This window comes from Motacilla alba, chromosome 4 (assembly GCF_015832195.1).
Source record: "Motacilla alba alba isolate MOTALB_02 chromosome 4, Motacilla_alba_V1.0_pri, whole genome shotgun sequence".
Taxonomy (NCBI): Eukaryota; Metazoa; Chordata; class Aves; order Passeriformes; family Motacillidae; genus Motacilla; species Motacilla alba.
In genome coordinates, this window is record NC_052019.1 from 17605807 (window position 1) to 17629503 (window position 23697).

General features: G+C 41.7%; 1 protein-coding gene across 5 annotated transcripts in view; it reads right to left on the reverse strand.

Moving 5' to 3' along the window:
* PPARGC1A (PPARG coactivator 1 alpha) overlaps positions 1–23697 on the reverse strand; it is a 366794-nt gene that overhangs the window by 82812 nt on the left and 260285 nt on the right. For 2 of the 5 annotated variants that reach the window (XM_038135008.1, XM_038135007.1), the window contains exon 1: positions 2593–2883. The exons of the other annotated variants lie outside the window; for them this stretch is intronic. In XM_038135008.1, the coding sequence (XP_037990936.1) occupies positions 2593–2868 (276 nt within the window). In that variant the 5' untranslated portion in view covers positions 2869–2883. Of the gene's footprint in view, positions 1–2592; positions 2884–23697 lie in introns of those variants that run through there. 5 annotated transcript variants of the gene reach the window in all.

Below are 23697 nucleotides of genomic sequence, written 5' to 3' on the forward strand. Positions count from 1 at the left end.
GTTGTTTAACTAATGGGATCATAAGACTTGGAGAAACACCTCCTAGTTTTGAACAGTTCTGATTGGCTTAATAAAGCAAACTAAAAAAGATAATCCTCTCCACAATCATCACCTTAAAAAACACACCCCTGCCACCAGACATGGAGTACGTGCTGTGTTCACAGGGTATGCAGTTGCAGGCAATGACTGGACGATCAAGTTTCTCATCAACCCCCAAGACAATGGACCACTTTTGAAACTACAGGCTCCATTTCCATTCACACATGACCCCGCGTGCCAACACCTGCATGTGCTCTTTCATACAGCGCGCTGCACAGCTGAGCGAGCACACTTCAGCACAGGCAGTGCCACACGGACACACAGCAATGCCAGCTGAGATGTGCAGCACCCAGCACACCTCTGCTGTGGGGCACTCCCTCTGCACCACCCACAGAAGTAGGAGAGTCTGCTCTCGACCACTCTGGGAGCACTGGCACTCCAGAGCCAGTACCAGGAGCTCTTCTGGAATCCTGGAAGTCCCCAGTGTCTCGCTCCGGACGACAGGCATTGCATGCATAGATTGTATCATGACTTTCTGCAGGACTCAGTCCTCAAGCAGAGGCAAGGTTGACATCGCTGTGAAAACCACATCTAAGACATCTAATGAATTGCATACAGTAGCCTAATCTGTAGTAAATTTGATGTACAGTAAAAATAAGCTCCTTAATATAATAAAAATACTAATCAACATATTGCATATTAGGCCTGCAAAGTGCCAATTATCTGATGAAGAGAAGTAATACTACATAGCTCCAGTTCCCTCAGTTATTTAACTATTTATGTAAATGGAAATCAAGGAAAACAACGCCTATGGAACCATACATGAAAACATACATGAAGGATGTCAGCCAACATTTCAGTTTAGATTTGAATGTAAGGAGAAAAATTATTCAACAACAAAACAACAAAAATATAGCTCAGGACCTCCAAGTCCTGCTGCATACTGCTATTGTACTGGTTATGAGAAAACAATTTTTGGAAGCAAATTATTTTGATTTCCTTTACCATTTTAGAAAAATGCATTCAAAGCAAAACACAGAGCCTGATCCTGCCCTTCTGCAACCCCATCAATAGCAGCCTTACCACAAACTCCAGTGAAGCAGGATTTATCCTTTCCCATGGGCCATGCTCCGAGTCCTTAATTCAACACCTTATTCACCAACTTGTTCCGTGAGATTAGCTGTGGTTTCAAGTGTTGTTCATTCAGAGCAATGGGTCTGCAAACACCCTCTTTCTCTCTATTGCCAAATTGAAGAAGATATGAACAATTTGGGGAGCATTACCAAAGGCTCAGAGAGCACGCCAGTGTCTTCTGTGGGGTTTTCTTTGGAGTGAGAAAGCTTCCTGAGTTTGAAAATCAGGCTTGTAATGAAATAAATAGAACTCCCTTCTCTTCCTTGTTTTTTTTTTAGTTAACATGACCTAAAAAAGGATTTGCAGATAACACTTGGAGAGGAGAGAGCAATCTTGCATTTATTGGATTTTTGTTTATTTTCTGCATTAATTTCAGAGAGTTTCTCAAAATTTTCAAACATCTGTCAATTTTATAAGGTTCACCTTTACCAAGTGCAATGTGTCTAGCTTAATTTTCTTTTATTTCTTATTATATTTATTGCGCTTACTAATAACTACCTGAATGCCCACACAGTGCTTTAAATGGGGCTGCAAATATCCCCTTGATCACCATCAGCAAAAAGCTTCTCCTCCTAGAGGGAAATAAAACCCAGCGCAACTTTTCGATCTACTATTTGCTGGTTTTTAAAGCTGCAGGAAAACTTGTGCCAGAAGGGCCCTGTTCCCTGGGCAGCCAGGCAGACCAGGAGGGGTCTGTGTGCCACACCGGAGTCACGCTCGGAGGCAGAGCACGGGAGCAACCAGCCTGACAGAAGTGCTGATTCACTGCAGCCACTGAAGAGGTTGCTTAGTAGCTAAGCTGGGGGGGAAAATAGGCACAGAGCAGAGGGGCATCTTCATTGGTACAAATAAATAAACAGGAGGGAATGCCAAAGCTGTTGCAGAGACTGGATTCCCTGAGATCTCTGCTTAATACATGCGTGTTAGTTCATTTATTGGAACAAAACCTGTTAATACAGCTCTAGCCATAGGGGGACAAAAATACTTGCAAATGCACAGAAGTCATGTAAATCAGAACTGCTGCTCTATTTTACAAGAAATTTTCTCCATTAATTAATTTCAGGACTTAGAGCAAATGAGCATGGTTGGAAACAGGGGACCCTGCTGATAACCAATCTCACAGCATAGGATACTTTCGTTTCCCTCTCTCAGATATATAGCAGATGTACGCCCTGGCTCAAATCCAGGTGCAGACAAGGTACTTTTGTGGCTAAAACACCACCTTCTAACCTGGTTAAGACTACTAGTACCTTTTTCTGGTTTGGAGTTAGAAAATATCCCATAAATCCCCCAGGATTTTAAAATCTAAATTCTCAGAGTTGTCACATTTATAATTAGAACGATCTGATACGACTGGCATTAGTGTGAGGTAGGAACATATCACAGAGGGCCAAGCAGACAAACTAAAATATTTCTCACCGTTAAAAAGGGAATTCTTCCAAGTAGAAATGTCAGTTGAGTCACAAGGGCTCTGTGCAAAAGTAGCACCTCTTCATCCTCATACCTACTCTTAGAAAGTCCTGTACTGCTGCCTAACTTAGCCCAACAGACCACACCACCTACCAAAGCCCTGTCAACAGCTCTGGCTCCCTGTGCTAACCCCACATCTTCCTCCAAGAAGAAGAAGATTACTTTTCTGTAAGTGCAGATTTTTTCAGAGCTACCTGTAACACCCCCAAACCCTAAAGACAGCATCTCTGTTGATACTGCACACAAGATATGCCTCCACACAGAAAAAAATGATGTTTGATAAAACACTTTGTCACAGTATTCCTGGATGCAGAAACTTGTTGCAAGAGTAACCTTCCTGTGTGCTGATGAAAGTACTTTTCTACCCCTATACTGGAGAAAGAGAAAGAAAGGGAAGAAAGGAGAGAAGTAGGAAAATATGGAGGGTACACTGTTGTAGCTAATGAATCAGCAAGCAAGCCAACAACAGACAAAATGAGAACAGCTGTAAGGAACCTGGCAGCATCAGCATTTTGAGGGAAACAACAAAGAGGAGCCTGGAAGACAAGAGAAAGCCTGGATGCAGATACTACCTTTTTCTTTTTTTTCCTGGAAGAGGATTTATGATGCTAGATTTTGGTTGACTCCTAATACCCACACCTGGATAGATACAAATGAAATTAATTTTACAGCTGCAATCTTTCCACATTTTGAACATGGTGATTTGCAGTAAGAAACCCTATCATGAGGTGTCAAAAAGGAACATAAAACATAACATGCAATGTTTTTTGAGAGACATCAGTTGTAATTACATGAAACCTAAGCAAGCTGCTCCAGGGAGAGGTGGATGGAGTCACACAGCAGAGTGCCTGGCCCGCGGTGCAGATGGCAAAGCTCAGTCCAGGCAAATAAAGTGGGAAGGCCACAGGAACTCACATGTATCAAATAATAACAGGAATGTGTCTCTCCCTTCTGCCATCCAGTCACTGAAATCAGTGTGAAAGCACCATGGAGATGAAAATGCTGTGGTCAGGTATTAGGTTAGACCTTCCTACATGACCTGAGATTGCAACCATCATCCCTCATCCCTCTTACTTCCACATGACAACCCTCATCCCTCTTATATCCTAAACTAAGTCACCGGTCTCAAAAGTTTTACTAGCACAGTATGGCCAGTCTTCATTCTAATGTGTTTAATTTTTCTTGAAAATCAGTAGTAACTGATCTGTAACACAGACTTGGTATTAAAACACACCACTGATGTGTGAAGAGATGGTGATACTCCACAAAGAAAATATGAAAAATTTCAGAATACTATGTCTGAGAAACAAGATGTGATATTTATTTCAGAATTAGGTCAGGAGCAGTTTATCTGCTCACAGTCCTTCCTCTCTTACCCCATGACCAGACTGGCAAATTTTCCTGTTTCAGTGCTTGGGAGAACCAAAAAGGTTGCTGTTCTTTAGTCTCTGTACCACACCTACAAAATACATCTCCAGGAACGTAATATTTTCCTTGTTGGCTTCTGCTGGTGAGGGTCATATTAATAATGTATTTGGCTGACCTTCCTGCAGCCAGACTTTCCCACAACAGGTGTGGAGACCTACAAACTGGTCACATTTGTACCAAAAAAGCATCAGGTCCTTTACAGCATGAAATCCGTGATTTCATAAAATGGGTCAGTGCTGAAGAAAAGTCTCTTTTCTGGGAATTAAAATAGGCAATTTGCTTTCTGGTATTTCACCTGCCTCCCATATTACCACAAGCATGACAAATTAATGGCTATAGCTATATTATAGCACCACTATGCTCTACACTGCCATGAACACTTGGAAGGATATTGCCCCTCTGAGAAGGCAAACCATTACACCAGCTTTCCTGGACAAACTAGGGGTAAACAGATACCTTCCAAACTACGAAGAATGACAACCAATTTTTACAAATACACTGAAGAAAACTCTTTGTAAGGTTTGGGTATTTCTTGCTTTAGTTTCCAGTATTAAAAATTTGGGCACCTGATATTAGTCCCTCCCATATTTCTCAGCTCTCATGTAGAAAACACAGCACAGTGCTACATCTGCAGCATTTTGAAGTCTGCACAACATGCTGTACATGCCATTGCTTGACATTTTATTGACAACAAAGGCCCGCAGCACAGCAGTGCTTTTAGAGATGGGATTAACATAATGAACTCCATCTTCGTGGCTTTTTCATGGCATTTCTTTATGAGAAAGAGTGAAAAAAGACACAAACCAGAAACAAACAATTTTTGTAGTCTTTTAGGACACAGTCCGTGCTGAAATGATTGTATAGTCCTGAAGGACAGAAAAGTCTGCAGGGATCACATTTGTACTTGTAAAGAGAACATAACTGCTGAAGAACTAGGGTGAAAAAAAGATACTGACCTTTCTATAGGCCAAGAAGAGCTCAAGTGTGGGGCCTGGACTAGTACAATATTATAGCTGATAGAGTAAGCTCCACCATGAGATAGTAACATGAACCATACTGAGCCTTCCACATTGAACCTCCTACTACTCAGGGGAGGGCTGAAAGGGTCTTGCAGCAATGCAAACACCAAGATTTTAAAACCTCTAAAAGTACATGTCCAAACCCCAGCAGATAATGCTTATTTCAGTCCCAAGTCAAATGGTCCTCATGCATGAGTAGTCCAGACAAACACAGCAACTGAACCCAGCCCATGTTGGCCAGATGTCCAGCCCATATTTGCAAGATGGCCCTAAATGCAGGAAAGAGAGTAGCACTCTGAGCAGGAATCAGCAATTTTGTCTGCAAACTCTGATCTTCCCCTCTTAAAGCTTCAAGAAAACTCTTCAATGAAAAAGTGCTTGGCAGAGTTTCCATCTGTTCTTGGCTGGACTCGCTAGCCAAGTCTGAAGCACACAGAGCTTTGCTTCATTTTTTTCCTGGTATGTAAGGTAAAACTCTACAATATTGCTGCTTTTTACAGAATGAAGTAGAGCAGTCTCACAGCCATCAGTCCAGCCTAACTGTAGCTGCTAAAAAATCAATTTAGACAGTTAGGAATTATGGTTTCTGATTTTCGCAAATTTTTTCTTTCTTTCCTTCTTGCTTTCTTTCTCTTTCTCTTGCCTTTTGTTCCTTTCTTTCTCCCTCTCTTTCTCTCTTTCATTCTGTCTTTTCTTTTGGTCTATTCCTTTTTTGAAGTCCTGTATCCCAGCCTTCCTTTTTGTAGCCTTCTACAAACACCTGAAAGAAACTACCTAAGTATCTACATGAGTAACTTATTCAGAACCTTTTCTGGGAAACAACAAAAAGAACACAGCAATTTGGTATGACCTCAAACAACAACTTAATCAAATTAATGTTGCAAAGGTGCCTTAGTATGAGATCAAAGCAAAAAGATCAAAATAGTCACCAATTGCAGCAATAACCTGTCTGCAACTGAATTCTTGGTTTTAAGCTAACACATTATATCCACTTAGAAATTAAAAGCTGCAACCTCAACATGTGAACTCCTTGCAAAAATGGGGCAAATTACTCTGGTCACTGCTGAAATAATGGGCATTGAGCACCTGTCCTAAAAGTTCTGTCAATTTGCAGAATCATAACTCAATTTCTTTAGGAAGTTCTGAGATGTTTTCTGTAAACCAAACCTCCACCCAGGTTCACAACCTTTGTTTAAGGAAGACAAGTAATCTACATTGTGAAAAGAGGCTGTGTTCATTTTCCTGCTGTACTTTTCTGTGACCTAAACTCTCAGTTATATAAGAGTGGGAAGCATGGACAATTCATTCTTAATGCTAGCTCAGTCCTGGCCTCTCCTGGGCACTAGCTGAAAATAATACTAAACCATGCTGAATCATTTACAGTAGCTTTATGATGTGGATTATCATTCAGCAAGGACTGACCTGACCCCATCACAGTCATTTCATGCAGCAACACAGACTGGTCTCCAGAATCTAACAAATGCCACCCACACTGGCACCAACACAAGTCATGCATTCATGCAGAAGGCTCACTCTAGAATAAAGTTGCTTTAAATTTATCCTGGAACTAAGCCTTCAGTAATTGTCATATCCATGCCTCTTCTGTCAGCATAGGCAGTGCTTTAAAACTATAAGCTGTCAGACATATATGCAGTTTTTTATTTCAAGCAGTTTCCCCACTCTTACTTTCAGAAGGGTAAAATGAGAAAATATGAGAAAAATGATGGGAAAATATTTTGTTAATCAATGCTTCCAGCAGTTACACAGATTTCTAATGCGTCTGCTAAAATAATGGTCCTTTATTCTGCTTCTTCCTCCAGACAGAGATTCTGGTCACAAGGCATGGGAACAATTTACCTCCTCTTGGACACACCAGATACTGTGCTACAGTGCAATGCAAAAATGTGAGCTCCTCAGTCATGCAGGACCTGGTCATATGGCTGCCCACTGAATTCCTTCTCTTTCCACCATCATAAAAGGGAGTACAAGACGCTGTTGCCATTTATATTCCACTGATTACACAAGCTATTTTCATGGCAGGACTCTGCCACTGCATTCCATCTCACAGGCTGAACAGATTGAGCTTTTTTAGTGGATTCTATTAAAATAGATGTTCGTTCCAATAGGACAAATTCATCAGGTAGGGAGCTTTTACAATGAGTCATTTTAAGGTAATCTTTGTACACATCCTTTTCAAATAGCCTGAGCTCTTTGAATGATAAAAGTGCACAAAAACAATAGTGGCTGTGAGTGGAAAAGAAACGTTTTAAAAGCTGGGTTTGTTAAATGTTAACCCAGAAAACAAAACTCTGTCTGATTTTAGATTGGATCTTTCTATGTGTATTCCCATTCCTACTGTTTTCTTTCTACTTTTAAACTAAGGGAAACAAAGGGTTTAATTGCATTTTTACTCATGAACTGTCATTATCAATCATTTATGTTTTCTAGTGAATTCTTACACTAAATAAAAAGAGAATATAAGAATAAATCTTTTAAAAGGAATAAATTTTCTGCACATCAATCCCTGCAGGCCATGTGCTCATTAGTCAATAGTTTAAAATGAAAACATCTGATCAAGGTAATACACCTGTTAAAGGAGCATAAAATTCCAAACCCAGTGGTAAAATATAAAGATTATGAACCCTCTTAAAGGAGCCATCAAAGTAAACTATTACACAGATACATCTGCTTCATACCAGCACCCGTTCCATCAGTGCCAGTCACGATAAATGAGCATTAGGACAAACATTTCATAGAGCATCTGCAGAAAATAGTTTTTTTCCAAAAGTGAGTAATTCAGCTCAAGAAAAGAAACAAGTAATGATTTAGCCTCGTGTTCACTTTCTAATAGAGGATCTCCAAGCAATGCAAACTATTACTGATCTGAGTTCATCACAAATCTGCACGTTTGCATTTTATCAATCATGTTTTACAGAGGAAGCAACTCCCATACACGATAGGCGGGGTGAAGTGACCAGCATGCCTGAGTGTGTTGAGAGATGGGCTCAAGCACCAACTAAAGCTCACAGGGAATCAGTACTGTCACTGCTGCCACAATTGTTACTGTTACACAACCACTTGTTCTCTTGTTTCCTACTCCAGTGGCTCTGTCTCTTGCAGCTTTGCTGGAAGAGGGAACAAAGGCCCTCACCAGCACGGGCATTCCTGCACTTTCACAGTGTGTCATTCTGCCTACCTCTCAAGCAATACAAATCCCACATGGATGCTCTCTGCCAACATACTTGTGCATGTGCTGTCGGTAGAGCCAAGGGGATTTTTGTTTCTCTTTCATTTTCCGCTTTTTTTTTTTCTTTCTTCCTTTCTTTTAGTTTTTAATTCAAACAAATGGTGCTCAGGGCCCCATCTAAGGGATTTTTGACGCCTTTCCAAAAGCTTATGGGCTTTTGAGTCTCAGCTGCAATTAGTCTCCGCCATGTTTTGTAGTGCTTGTGATCACACTTGGGTTTGGTGAAATGGAGGGAAGGGTTGCTACCTGGTGTTCCTGCTCCAGACTTTCTCCACCTTTCTCCCTTTTTTCTTCCTGAGGTTTTGCAGACAGGAGAGGGAAAGAAATATGGTTTCATGCAGAGGGCCAGGGGAGCAGCTCGGTTTCTTCTTCACACAATACCTTTCTGTTGGCCTTCCTCCTGGCTCCCAACCAAACCAGCAGCCAAACCTCCTCTGGCTTCACAGCCCTGGGAAAGGTTTTCACAATGCTGAAATCACACACTGATTTCATAATCCCCCATCTTCCCTTTGTGCAAAAGAAAGCTGATATATTTATATCACCCAGCTCCCAAGTCCTGCTGGAGGGGCACAGGGTGGCTGCAGGCAGCCCCCAAAGGGAGACAGCGAGTGTCTCATGCCCAGCAGCGCATGGGCCACGTGGGGAGGTCACTGTGAACCCCATCCCACCAGTGTTTCCCTTTTTACTCCAGAAGCTGCTGGTGTAATATTATCGGCTGTGTTACCACATAAGTAATGCCACTCATGTGACCAGGATTTCCAGGTGTGGAATTCAAATTCTTCACACCTTTGATGTTACTTCATGAGGGGGAGACACCATGGCCCCAGCCCCCACCAGGAGCTCAAGCCTTTTCACCCAGGATCCTCACAACAGAGCTTTCAACACATCTGCAAAGTGGCTGAACAGTCAGGGCCAGTCATGCTTTATGTAACACTGCATTTTTTGCATTGTTTTTGAAATGCCTGGTGCAAGTGTCAACCTGTTTAAAGGGTACAGTCTGTGTGCACACCTCGCCTTCACTGTGAGCGCGCGAATTGTTACCGCTCGGAACGCATTGCCTTGGCGCTGCTGACATTTATGTAGAACAGTGAGGTCTATTTTGCCAGCTATGACTTCAGCGTCATTCTTAATACCTTTAAAGATCAACCATAACAAAACAAAAAGGCTTCTGAATTTTACTGGCACGTGCTGACACAGGAAATATGAAATACGGGTACCTGTCATAACTGATCCTTCATATTCTGAAAACAAAAAGGAGAAAAAAACAAAAAAAAAGTTTAAAAATCATAATAAAAGAGCAACCATAGAGAACTGCTCTGAACTACAAGGCCACATTGAAATAGGGGAACGATTCAAAAATAGCCTTGCCTGAAATAGAGCACCCAAGGTAAGTGTGGCGAGGGAGTGCTCCCAGCAGGGCAGGGCAGGGCAGGTGCCTGCTGCAGGTGTCACAGGGTGCGAGAGCTGCTCTGGAAAGAAGGGGTTAATATTAGCCACATGTTATACTCAGCGATGCCTTAAATAATCATCACATGGCTCCTGTAATCTGTTCCATGCTGTCAGCACTGGGTTAGTCATAATAATATCAGATAAGAGCTGTTCAAAGTGACATACTAACCAACATGAGAGCCACATGACTTTCCAGCTACATGGCTGCCCTTCACCTGAACTTTGGCTCAGATAGCTTTACACCAGCACAAGGTGTGCTGGCGTCAGAGCCCCCTCCCTGCCCCCCAAGCACCCCACAGCCATCCCCTGCAGAGGGGATGTTCTCCTGCTGGGACACCCTCTGGACATCCCCCTTCATTTTTTCTAAGCTGGCTGCAGGGTAAGAGAAGCACTTTTGGCACAGGGCATGCAGGGTGACTTTTCCTTTTTTTCCCAGTACTTCCTGCCTCTCCCCTGCCTCCTTTGTTGCAGGCAGCCGAGCGGAGGAGCAGAGAGGCACAGCAGCAGGAGGGACCCGAGCTGGGGAGAAGGAAGGAGGCAAGAGCAGGGGAGAGAAATATGGAGGGGTGCAGGTGCCATAAGGAAAAGAAGCAAGGCTGTAAGGCTCTGCAGCAGGGAGTGGGCAAGCTGCAGCTGTCAAAAGAGGGAAAGGAAATATTCGAAGCAATGAAATTGGTTGTTGTATGCCTTTAAAGACACACACACACCAAAAAAAAAAAAAAAAAAAAAGAAAAAGAAAATGCAAGAGCATTCCAGCACTGAAAAGGTGCCCATAGCTAGCCCCAGAGACAGGGAACAACTTCCTCTGTACCTTATGAACCAGCTCCTACTCATCACTTAGCTGCCACATCAGCCCAGGGGGAGCTAATGTGATCTCCCCAAATAGCTGTCTGCTGTTTTCTTTTTTAGGCAAGAGAGTTGCCTTTTTTGTTTGTGGGTATAAAGTTTCCTGCACAATCATGCCTTGGTATTCCAGGAGGCTAAATAAGTACAAATAATTAATAACAGCAAGCCCAATCCAGCAGCAGGCTATAAACTGGTGCTGAGCAAACCAGGGAAATGGTACAAATACCCTGTTTATAGAAGAGATGAAGGGAAATCCATTGCAGCGTTACAAGAGATGTGAAGACATCTTTCTTGACAAGTATCACATTATCCTGCCAGAGCTCCAGTGGCACAAGACTGCTCGTGTCCTACGGCTCCACTCTCAGGCTCTGCCAGGGTGCATCTCAGTAAACAGCAAAGCTCCAGCAGCTGCCAGCCTGGCCACACAGTGTGGAGCAGCTCTCTGGAGAAGGCAAGGGGGACAGCTGCACTACCAAGAAATGAGAAGAGCTGAGCAGGCTAGTGCAGAGGATCAGCTTGGGGAAAATGCAAGCGGAGGAAAAGGAAATGTTTAAAGGAACTCAGCGAGTGAAGGAAGTGAATTCAAGGGAAAAAAGGTAAAATGAGTGAAAAAAACTGGGAAAAAAAAAAAAAAGACAGGGAAGCACAGCATTAGAGAGAGACTAAAAGAAAAGGGAAAAACAGTGCCAAAATGTATTTTGCTTTATTTTCCTGAATTATCTCTTCCCTTATAAATTGTGACACACTCCACCTTTACACCCTAAACCAGCAAGTTTTTCTCCCAGAGGAGGAAATCTGGATTTTGAATCTTACTGCCAAGTGTCCAATAATTGTTCATTTCTAACATTAAACTGCCGTGAGCACCTAACACACTCCCAATAAGACCCCTTTAAGCCAAAAAAGGATGGTGTCAAACAAGCTTGGTGAAGCTAGGCCATTCCAAACAGAACGAAGATAAAGGCAAGTGTTTTGTACCCAGCAGTCAGCTCGGGCCAGCTGCAGAGGCTGCTCATACAGACCTTGTCTTGAAGACAAGGGGTAGCTGGATTAGGCCCTGGCTTGCCAAGAATGATGATCAGTCTCTCACCCATCCAGCGAGACACCTTCAGCAGAGAGAAAAACTGCATAACAGAAAGACATTCTTTCCCTGGCGCTTGCAAGTCTCTTGAGTATTACGTAAATACCTGCTCTCCTGAGTACTGGAGTTAAGGAAAAGGGGCATTCACATTAAGACTTACGTACAGAGGCTGGGTAGCACGCAGCCAGGGGACATAAACTGGCACTTCTTGGCACAGTTAAAACTTGAATCACTTTATGGACGTACCTGTCTCATTCTCTTCTCTGCACAGGGAACAAAAACCAACTGTGCCCTTAAGTCCTTAAATTAAATTGAACAAATCTAGGGCCATAAATTTGTTTCCTAAGATTAGGTGGCCTCAGTTCCTGCACTGTTTTTGTGAACAATCTCCTATAGGATACAGTCTGGATACCGTGGGGAGTCTTGCTGGTGTCATCTCCGAAGCCAGCACTCTTTTTTTTCCTACCTAGCTGAAACCTGTGTGCGTTTTCTCTTCTGCTAATGCAGGTCAAAACCACTGTTACACAACAGTGAAATGGCTGGAAACAGCTCCCTGCTTTTTTAAGACCTCTAACCCTAGGCAGGGTGCTAGGATGCACTCACATCTCCCTCCATGAGAGGTAGAAGGTATGTTTGCCCACTTCTCTTACTGAGCTGTGCAGAATTTTGTTCCAAATGATGCCATTTATTATTCATTATTATTTAATGGGACCAAAGAATGCAATATGTGTAACCAAGAAATGTGCCAAGTAATGTTCTTTCTTTTAATGGCTAGTCAAAAGGAAGTTTATGAGGCTGGTGCTGTCTAAGACAGTGGTCCCATTTGCCCCTAGTCCTCTGCAGCACACCTTACTCAACCACACATTTTAAATCTTTAAAATCAGGGACCAAAAGGTGTGCTAGACATCTTAAGTTCACTTGCCTTTATGAGCTTTTTTCCTTTTTCAAATAAATGCTTTTGGAAGACATTTCGCTAAGCCAACTTGCAGTTGAGTGCTTAACATAGCATCTCGAGTACTCAAACAGTCCTTGGAGAACACTCTTCCTACTCTCACTCTAAATGCATGCAGTGGGTGATGGAAAGGCTCTTAGACATGCCAGAAAAGGGATGGTTTTCTGATTTTTCTCTTTTCTCCTTGAGTTACCAGCTGCTTTGTCAACAACCAGATATCCCCCGCTCCCCTCCCTGCCTTGCCCCCAGTAAGATTTGTAAATGTCTCTAGAAAAGTTGTAAAACTAGCTCTAGCAGGATATGCATTCACACTAATGCTGAAGACTCTCAACTGTGATAATTTAGCAGATCATTAATCCCACTCTCTAAAGGAGGCTGTAAAGCAGAACTAAATATGCAAATCCTCTTGTGCTTTAAACTTGCATCTGTCTGTCCGTCCATCCAACCATCTATCTATTGTAGTGAATTCTCCTAAGATCATGCTGTATTCTAATCCATTAACGTAGCTCAACTGGAGCATACAAGATTAAATAATAATTTTTTAAAAAAGATACAAAAATAACAGAGAGGCCTCTGTACATTGGGCAATCACTCAGACTTTACGATCTCCACAGCACGTGCAGAAAGGGGGTGCGCCCAGCACTGGGGGTGAGTTTTAAATTAGCCTTTTATCACCACCCACTGACATTCAAGCACCTATTACTGTAAGGCACAAGTGCAGATGAGGTGGGTGGCCTCTTTCTAGTCCACTTCACTGCACTGCAACGCAATCTGGCATGACCTCCAATTCCTATTCAGGACAGCAAACGCTGTGGTATCAGGGGGTTTGGGTATTCTGGCATGACTGCAGGTGGTATGCTTGCGCAGTAACTACCTGCACAGTGCCTGGGGCTAGACATTTTGCTCACATGAGCAATAAACTCTCTCAATCAAATGTAACTAAGTGTATAATTTACTATTTGCAGCTATTCTAGCATGGAACTATTCCTGCTTTAACTCAGATTCTTTCAGGTTTTTCTTCTGGCTTTAAATCAGAATCCTAAATGAACATTTAAAAATGTAATGATCTTTGCTCCTTAAAAATTGCAGTATCAACGTCTGTGGGGCACCTTCACAGTGAGCACTGCAGTGACTTTAAAGATGCAGCACAAATAAGACTGCTAAAAAATGCGAAGCAACATTGCAGGTGAGAACTCAACAAGCCGTCCTGGAACCTACCACACGTATGCCATGTCCAGGTGGTAAGAACATCCCCCATCTCCTGAGCAAAAGACAGGGAAAAGAATGTGCAAAGCTCACAGAACCTAACCCAGTGGAAAATACCAGTTCCTGCTTGAACCACAGGAGCTCTGGAAGGCAAGAGATGCCTTATATGTGTTCAGGGGAAAAGGGGCACTGTGCAGATGGGGAAGACCCAGCTTCAGCAGTTTGTGTCAGAGAATAACAGATTTATTCTTGGCTGGAAAGCCCTGTGGGGAGTTGCAGCAATCTTAAGGCTGGAACTAACACTATCTCTCCAACAGCCACAGGACTCCACTCCTGTCTGGAAGTGCAGCTGATGCTCCCATATGGGATTTAGCTGCTGGCAGAGAAACTCTGATTTGCTACAGAAATCTCCACTCTCCTCCCTCAGCCGCTTCAGTGAGGAGAGCTACTCATCTAGGGAGACCTAATGGACTGTGTCTGCCTCTTACACCTTTATAACCCTCCTAATTCCCTCACTGAAAAGCTCATGTCTAGAATATTCCTTCAGAAGGTCCACTTCTGGCTCCCCACTGCTCCAGCAGAATCTGGCATGGTGCTATACAGAGCTTGCCACTGGACTTCTGATTCTTGGATCAGAATCCAACAGAATAGTGGTTGAGAACTGTGGATACACCCTGATGTCTTGAACACAGAAGAAATTACCTACACATGCCATGGGGCATGTGTGGGCACATGAGAACTTTTATATTTTCTTATATATACAATAAACCTGCAAGCACTCCAGAAAGCAAGCAACATAATCTGAAATATCATCTAGACTTTTCCCTTCTCTCCAACCTGCTACAGGCAATTTCCTGTTCCCACTGTTCATGCAAGATCCCTGGGTTCAGCTCAGCTATTTGAGCTAGACCAGGAGCACAATTTGCTGTGCCCACTGGATGGTCCAGTGACCACTAGGCAACGGAAGTAATGCAATACTTGAATCATTTCATGTCAGACATACAGGACACCACCAGGAATTGCCTTACAGTGGCATATAAAAGTAAACAAACAAATGTAGGTGGCTATTGTTTTTGCTACTGAAACCACAGAATAAAGTAATACACAAATATGGGCCTTTGGCATATTGACACTTCTAACTAATGAAGCAGGACAAGGCTTTTGTTGGAAGTGATTGATAAGACAGGAGAAGAAAAAAATGTATATATAAATGTGTATATATATATATATATATATATATATATAATCTAAAAAAACACTAGACACAGCTAGGTTCACAAGTGAGAAAAGGAATAGTAGAAGTACTATAATTAGTTTTGAAATTAATTTCAGTATAGAATGACAATAATGCTAAACCAGCTCCTTAACCTCTGGTCCTTAACCTCTGCTCCAAACAATGTGGCTATTGTCTTCTGGCAATGCCATGGCTCAGGTGAGGAAGCACTGGGCTTTGTCAGCACTGATGTATGAGCTCACATGGAGTTTTGTATCTTTGCACCTTGTATCTATATACACACAAAGCAAAGAATAGAATTTGTTTACTAAATACTTCATACTGGGAGGGAGATTGGTGCTGGAGAGGGAGATAGGCAGAAGGGAAGGGAAGGGAAGGGAAGGGAAGGGAAGGGAAGGGAAGGGAAGGGAAGGGAAGGGAAGGGAAGGGAAGGGAAGGGAAGGGAAGGGAAGGGAAGGGAAGGGAAGGGAAGGGAAGGGAAGGGAAGGGAAGGGAAGGGAAGGGAAGGGAAGGGAAGGGAAGGGAAGGGAAGGGAAAAGGCAAAAAGTCTGATACATATGTGTGCACATCTTTTCTCTTACCAACTAAAATCACAATAGAAATCCAACCAAAGCTGCAAATTTTCAATGCTTAAAAATTATTGTTGTTTCCCATTGTGCCTGGGTCTATTCCAATATGAAACAGCTCGGAAATTAAAAATAGGAACAATAGGGATTTTAAAAAATTAAATCCTCACTCACAATGCACACAAACACATTAAGCTATTTATTTTTATGATATGTGTCAGCTCCGCATTGAGATAATTTCACAAATAGCTCTGAATGTGTCCCATGCTCTATCTCATACATGGGGTATTCAGAAGAACAAGAGTTTACTAACCAGACACCATTACAACCACAAGAAATTATAGTGGTTTTTTGGGGGTCTTTTTCTGCAATAGTTCAACATGATTTTAATTATATATGAAGTAAAATTTGAATAATTAGCTTTATAAAAAGCTGCCATTTACTTCAGTAAGTGTTTAGCTTTTTCCCTCAGAAAATGAATCACATCCATCCAAAATTCAGACTCACAACAATGAGCTGCTCAAGAATACAATGCAACCTATTCTGAAAGCATCTTTTCATTGCTGAAGACAACGAGTTTACAAAGGGGACAGTAAAAGTAGGCAAGCAGTCTTACTTTGTCTCCTATCTAAAGGATCAGCCCCAAATCCATCTACTTGGTGCTTGTGTGCCACAAGCATTATATTGAGGGGGCATTTTATAGATTACTACAACATACTGCAGAGAGCTGCATGCAGTATGGCTGAAGCAAAGTATAAGAGCCAATAAGTCTGCTCTTATAACACCAGCATAAAATGTACCCCTGCAAAGGGAAAGATTAGCATTAATTGCCTGTTGTCAAATTTATCATTTCCCACAATTTATTAGAAGTTTTGTGCATTGCAGCACCACCAGAATAAGTTTGTGAGTACTGCAATACACCAATCTTTATTCTCCCTTTGGCAAATTAATGCAGATATTTTGCCTTATGATAATTCCTAATTAATAAGAGGTTTAGTAAAAAGTCCCACTCATTTGGAACTCCAGTGCTACTATCATTCATTTGAAATTCAACTCTTAAGTTAAAAAAAAATAAAATATATGCAGCTCTCTTTACCACATCCCATTTATTGCAAGAATACTTAATATAAGTAAATTGGTCCCTTTGGGAATCTAAATGTAGGCACATATAATAATACAAGTTGAAAACCATAATTCTATCATAATCATTTCTCATTCTGCATTGTTGGTTTTAGGTTTGGGGGGGAGGTTTTTTGGAGGGGAGGAGTTGTCAATTCAAAAAGGAGACTTTTGCACTGAGGATGTACAGTAAGATTTGCTTATTTACATAAACAGTTTAAGTTTGAAGTGCAAGCTCATTCATGCACAAATAACCCTTTCACATATTAAATTCTTACATGTAAAGCTAGAGAGTTAAAAAATCTTCTGCACTACAGATTCAATTCAGGTAGTCTGTACAATTTTCTGCATAAAAGACCTTTAGGTCATCCTGAAAACCACTTGTGAATGATTTAAAATATAGAAAAAATAATACAAGCCTGTAGATCAAAGCCTGGGGCTATATTTTCAAAGGGTGTTTAGTGTAGGTGACTCATGTGCACAGTTATGTTCTTACATCTTCCACGTTTTTGAACAGCGGTAAAAACAGGCAATTTTAACTCATTCTGAGTCTGCAACTTTAATAAGTGAAAAAATTAGAAGGTGGGTTCCACAGGCAGCTAAATCTTCCCACGTAGCGCACTCCAGTGAGCAGGAAAGAAGGGTATGCGCGCAGGAACGACAACCGTGAAGAGGCATAACCTGATTTCCTAGTTTGTGTTTCCAGCCCTGCTGACGCACGCCCAAGAAGGCTGCTGGCAGGGACCTGCCGAGTGTCCCTGCAGGGATCTGTCCCCTGCCACCCTCTCCAGCACCCTCGGCAGCGCAGGGAGCGTCTCCAGCCCGTGGCCAACAACGGGGGCTGCAAACCACCGCTGCAGCAAGAGCGCGGGCACGGCGGCTGGCCTGATGCGCTCCTCACAGGCACTGGGCACTCACACTTCAAAATAGCCAGGATTTCCACAAGAGGAAAGCAGGGGAGGAGAGAGCATTGTCTTTCTTTAAAAGGATAGTACATTAGTGACGATGTTTTTTTGTTAGATCCCGGTTTGTCTAGTTGGGGAATTTATGGACTTTTAAAAATAGATTTTGCCAAACAATTGTGTGGGCAACTGCTGACTTGCAGTCTGCAAGATATCTTTCCGTCAGCCTCAGGAAGATTAAAGCAGGTTCTATTTTCATCACAAGGGAGCTAAGGATGTAGGCACAAAGGAGAAATTCACTTTTTGTCCACATCAAGCTGAGCCTCTTGCCAGACGATGCAGCATTCACTGCAACAATTGCCAACATAATGTGTTGCCTTCTATAGCTCCTTCAGGTTGAAGAATAGCCTTGTACTGCTACATGTAGAGAGCAGGAGAATTTCCCAGTCCCTGGGTCTATAGTTTAGCACCAGGACAATTTCTTTCCTAATTTTGCATGCCAAAAAGCTGACAGAAAAGTAACATTGGCATACAAAGGAGTAACATCTCCCTGCATCACATGTGTGTAAGATAGGAAATAGAGATGAAAATAAAACATCCTCTGAAAGATCACAGAGTTATGTATTCTTGTATATTTATTCATTTAAGTCCTGATTCTAATCTCAGCAATATGATGCTCAGAGAGAAAACCAAGACATAGCCTGGTATCTACCCCTCTTAGATGGAAGAGGGGGAAAGGAGCCCTGCCAGCATATCTGTACAAGACAAACCTTGCACTAAATAGGGCAACAGGGATTCAGGAATGAAAATGATCTTCTCAGTCATCAAATCCAGGCCCCTGATGTCACAGGCTGCAATGTGATGCATTCCCTCTTGGAAAGCAATCACCAACTTCCATAAAAAAAAATCCCCTGCTACCATGAGCAGCCAGCTCTTCCAGAACTTCACTGTTCATGGTCTGAACTTTCTCCAATTTTCAACCTGCCTTTACTCATGGCTAGTTTATACCCTTTTATTCTTGTGGCAACATTGTTTTGTAGCTTGAACAGTCCTTTCCCTCCCTGGTGTTTATCCTTCTGAAGTATTTATGGTAAGCAATCAGATCCTCTCTCTGCCTTTGTTTTGCTAGGCTATCCGAGCCAAGCTCTTTAAGTCTTCTCTCACAAGACAGGCTCTCCATTCCTCTGATCTTCTTGGTACCCATTCTAAACCAAATTTATCATTTGTGCACACAAAAGACCTGAATTGTACATAGTATTTTTGATGGGGTCACAATCACAAAATAAGCCATGGAAATAGCATAAGCAGAAGAGATATGGGACCAGATCTCTGGGATGTTCCTGTTATTCTTGAATACATCGAGTCATAAATGTATTTGGCATTCACTGCCTCAAAATCAAGACATAACTATATTAAAACACAAGTATTTAGACAAAGACAGGAAGATTTTCCTTTGCTTAGCAAGGAAAAAACCATTATTTTACCCTGAACCTAAATGAAATTTCAGAGAAAAAAGTTTACTGTGCAATCCACTGAACTTAAACCACAGCTGTGCACCCATGAAATATCATCCCCCTGTTTATAACAAAGTAAGGGCTCTGTGCCACAGTTCCTATTTCAAGCCCTGATATACTTTGCATGAAGTGCAAAATGTAAAAGCAAACTTGGGGAGAAGAGCAGCATCTCTATGTTAGCAGCTGTATCTTTTTTAGTTTGATCTGACCTGTTCAGCTGCTGCAAGAGAAGCAAACACAGAGGCCAAAAAGCAGAACAACTCACCAAACTCCTGATGAGGCAACTGAACCTCCCTCACTTGCAAGAACATGAGAAATGGGTAAATTTAAGAGCCTATTATTACTAAGGGCCCCAAGCACAAAACTAAAGTAAAACCAGGCAGTATCATACAGGTGGGAATCAAGGTATTCCAAAAGTCAGCAGAATTTCAGCAACATCATACATATGGCTGCAAACACTCCTGCCAGTTAATTAGCAGTGGCATTAAACAAGAAAATGGACACTGAGCAGGGCACTGGGGTTAACCTTACCCTATGTGATCTGTGCCATATGATCTTTTATTCCATCTGTTATCAACATACTCCAAGAGATTAATCCAATACTCATAATTTTGAATGAGCAGATACCATTTTGTTACTCTGTATCATACTTCACGAGTCTCCAATATTCAGTGTCTGATTGACAGCTTGAAGAGGTGCCACAAGGTTAAATGACAGCCTATCAATTTTTCAAGGACAAGAAACCCTTTATGAGACACTCAGAGGTTTTTCCTTCTAGCATTTTTCCATTATTTGCCTAACCTAAACCTCAAGCATACACCTGAGTTTAAGGACATGCTGCTGTAACAGAAACCATCAGTCAACAAAGAAAAAAACATCTCAGAAAGATGTACCATATGCTCATCCTGAAAACACACATCAATTATGGCAGTCATACGAGATCCCATAGGCTCTGTTTCTGTGGCAGAGCCACTGCCATCAGTTACACCATGCCCAGTGTTGGCACCCACTCCTGAACTCAAGCACTGCCCTCCCAGCAGATGTAGAGGGGACTTCCGTGGGCACCACTCACCACAAAGGGACCTTTGCTGCTCCAACCCTGGCAAAAGCTTTACACCACACCAAGGACAGCCAAGAAAACTGATAGCTTTACTATCCATGGCAATGCAAGGGGAAGATGAAGCTATGACATCCCCTGTGCTCCAGGAGCCCCTCTACTGGACTGTGAGCCAGGAGGGCCAGACAGAAACACACAGCCAGGCACAAGCAGTGCTACTTTTCCTTACAGGAGGAGACAAGTGATTTCCTGGCATATGTGCAAGTGCCTTGGAAAGTACCAGCAGGAACGTATGAACATGCCTAGGAGCTGGCAATGCCTGTGAGCGTGGGACCCTCGCTGGAAGGGAAACTGGATGGAGCCCCTTGTCCACTCAAGTGAGAGTCACTTCTGGCATGCATGCTCGGCTGCTTCCTGCCTCATCCTGCCTGGCACCCAGACCGCATGGGACAGGAGCTGGACAAACATCAACAGCAGCTTTTTATCAGCCACTGGAAATAGGGCCAGTTAGTACCAGCAAGTCATCAATCTGGTGTTATGTTGTAGGTCAAAATGTCCTTCTGTTTAGACCTTATTGTCAAAGTCTTCTGCTTCTTCAGCAGCATGATTTAGTGTTTGGAGCGATGTAACTTCATGTCACTGTCACTTTTGCTGCATGTGTTCTGCTCTTTGCCTCTGAGACATCTTGACACATTGATATACAAACCAGAGATGCAAAGATGGTTGTAAATACTGCACTACAATCCATTCCTAGAAAGTTGAAGAGAATGTAACACAACTAATTGCACACGCACAAGGAAGAGATTGATGTGAGAAATTCATAAAGAAAAAATATTGCATTAATAAATTAAGAGCTGCAACATGTCTAAAGTTCAGCTGTATTGACTGCTAGAACATCTGAATGATTGCTATAATTACTGTAGATACCAGTGCCACTTTGCAATATGGCCTCTCGAGCATGCATTGTCTTCCCCATCTCTGCAGCAGCATCACAGCTTCAAATGCAACTGTTGCTGAATTTAAGCCGGAGTGCCTGGAAGGCAAGTGCTGTATTTTATACCACTATGCTTCTGGTGCTTAATTGGGTCCTAAACTAAATATGCTGAATATATACTTAATTAAATGTGCTAAAGAAATATTCTAGGTGCATTTAGAAAAGATTTGTTTGGTCAACTAAGATGTTTTGCAACTGTAATTGCATTATTGTTATTGGCATTTCTAAATCACTCTCTGCATTTCCTTTGGAATAAATGTCTTAGTAGCTCAACAGTATAATGTATTGCTATGCTACATAAGCGGAGGAACACATTATATATTCATGTACACTTGGCTTTAACCACTTACAGTATAACAATGAAGTAAAGATTATTATGCAGTAAGTTTGCTGAACCATCATCCTTTTAAACCATAAATATACTTGGCATATACCACAACATCCACCCAGTAAGAAATTGGGTAAACAGACCTCACTTATATTTTGAAATTGAATGGACAGTTAAAACTGAATTAACTGGGCAAATAATAGGATTTCAAAAATATATAGTTCCCAAACTATGGTGTAACACAGCCTATTTCTCTTGCAGCACAGGCAAGAGAGAGTTAGTTTCACGCAAGTTTCTGACACCTATACGTTGATTCAAAACCAGGTTTTGATAGTGGACTTAAATAGCTAAAATTATAAAAATATATAAACTCCCTTTATATTAAATTTTCTGAAACATCATTGACACTGCAGCAGAGCAAGGGAAATCCAAATCCATTTTATCAGCTTTTAAATGTAACATATGTTATCTCTGTGATAATATCTTCTGTCAAACTGTATCCAGGACATTTGCCTTCTCAAAAACCACAATCAAAAACAAAACCAAGGAACACGGGGCATTAGAACAAAAAAGAGATGGCCTTTAGAACAAACTGACTGGGCTGAATGTGAATGGGGGAAAAAAAAAAAGCATGTTTAAATTTGGCACAGTAGCAGCTTTGTAATGTACAGGGATTTTTCACTGGTTTTGTGTATTGCAGCTTTGGTAATAGGCAAATCCCAGGCATATGCTTGCATAACATAAATCATATTTGGTTTTTACATTAATAATTTCTTTAATTACTTTTTTATCACTTGTGTCATACTTGAAATTTTCCCTTACATCATTCACATTTTATACTTTTTAATCTCTTGAGAACCTTCTCTTCAATATTTTGGGGTATTTCACATGACATGAAATACAAATAGCTACAATATAGATTAGCTGACAAGGTTCAAGTTCAGAAGGCACGGGAAGCAATCTGCTGGATGTGGTACTTCTCTTGACAAGAGATCTGATTTTGTATGGTGACTGAGGGAGGGGGACAGGCCATGCTAGCAAAGCTTTTAAGCACACACTTAACTTTGAGCATATGATTACTTTTAAGTACTTCAATAGGGTTATTCACATACTTAAATTAAATCTTCTAGATTTCAGACCTTATGCATGCCACACAATCTGTCTCTGCAGGGGCTCCCAAAATCCAGAGGTATGTGGGAGAGGAGGATGAGGCACCTGTAGGTATTTCCAGGACCTCATACAGCACCTAGGTGAGACAATGTAAAGATGTCTTTTAATATCAGTTGGAAGCTGCAGCTGCTTTCCACTGCCGTGATGGGTGCCTCCAGGGTGTTTTTTTTTAAAGCCTATTAAAAATGTATTCATAGAAAGTCATCCTTTTGTATAAATAGAGTTATTGATCAGAAATCTCTCTTTTCAATGCACATTTTATCCAGACAAAACCTATTCTTCTTATGAAGCTACTCACTTCATTGTTTGCTACTGGATGCTTTTCAATAATTTTGGGATGGGGAGGTGGTACTTTGCCAAGAAAAGACAAAAAAAAGCGCATCTGCTGTAAAGAGGAAAGCTTTGCTTGTGTTCTGATTTTCAGGACTTAAAAATATTAAAAAATAAAACAAAAAAACCCTTTTTTTTTCCTCTTTTGCTCAAGAAAGAATATCAACTCTACACTATTTCATGGCCAGCTTTTGATTCCTGATTGTTCACAGCGGCTCTGTTATGTACCTGAGCAGACCAAAGGCTGGATGGAGCTGGGAAGAGAGCTGCCCTTTAAATAGCCAGCACCACTGCATGTAGGTTGTTTGGGGATTCACCTAGCAACCCCTGTAACTATATTAATGGGAATTTAAGGTGTAAAGAGATACCAGCAATCCAAAGGGAGGGGGGAAAATCGTTGATGTTTCTTCAGCATCAGGATCAACACAGAACAACAGCATGTACATAGTGGCTTTCACAGGTAGAATAAAATATAAAACCCTTCTATCTTAACATACTTAATTTCTCCCAATGAGAACTACCATGTTGAAGATGGTTCTAAAAAACAAAGACATGTAGCCATTGTTGCTCAGGGTGGTTTAAAATTAGGCCTTATTTGTCTGTTTCAACATATTA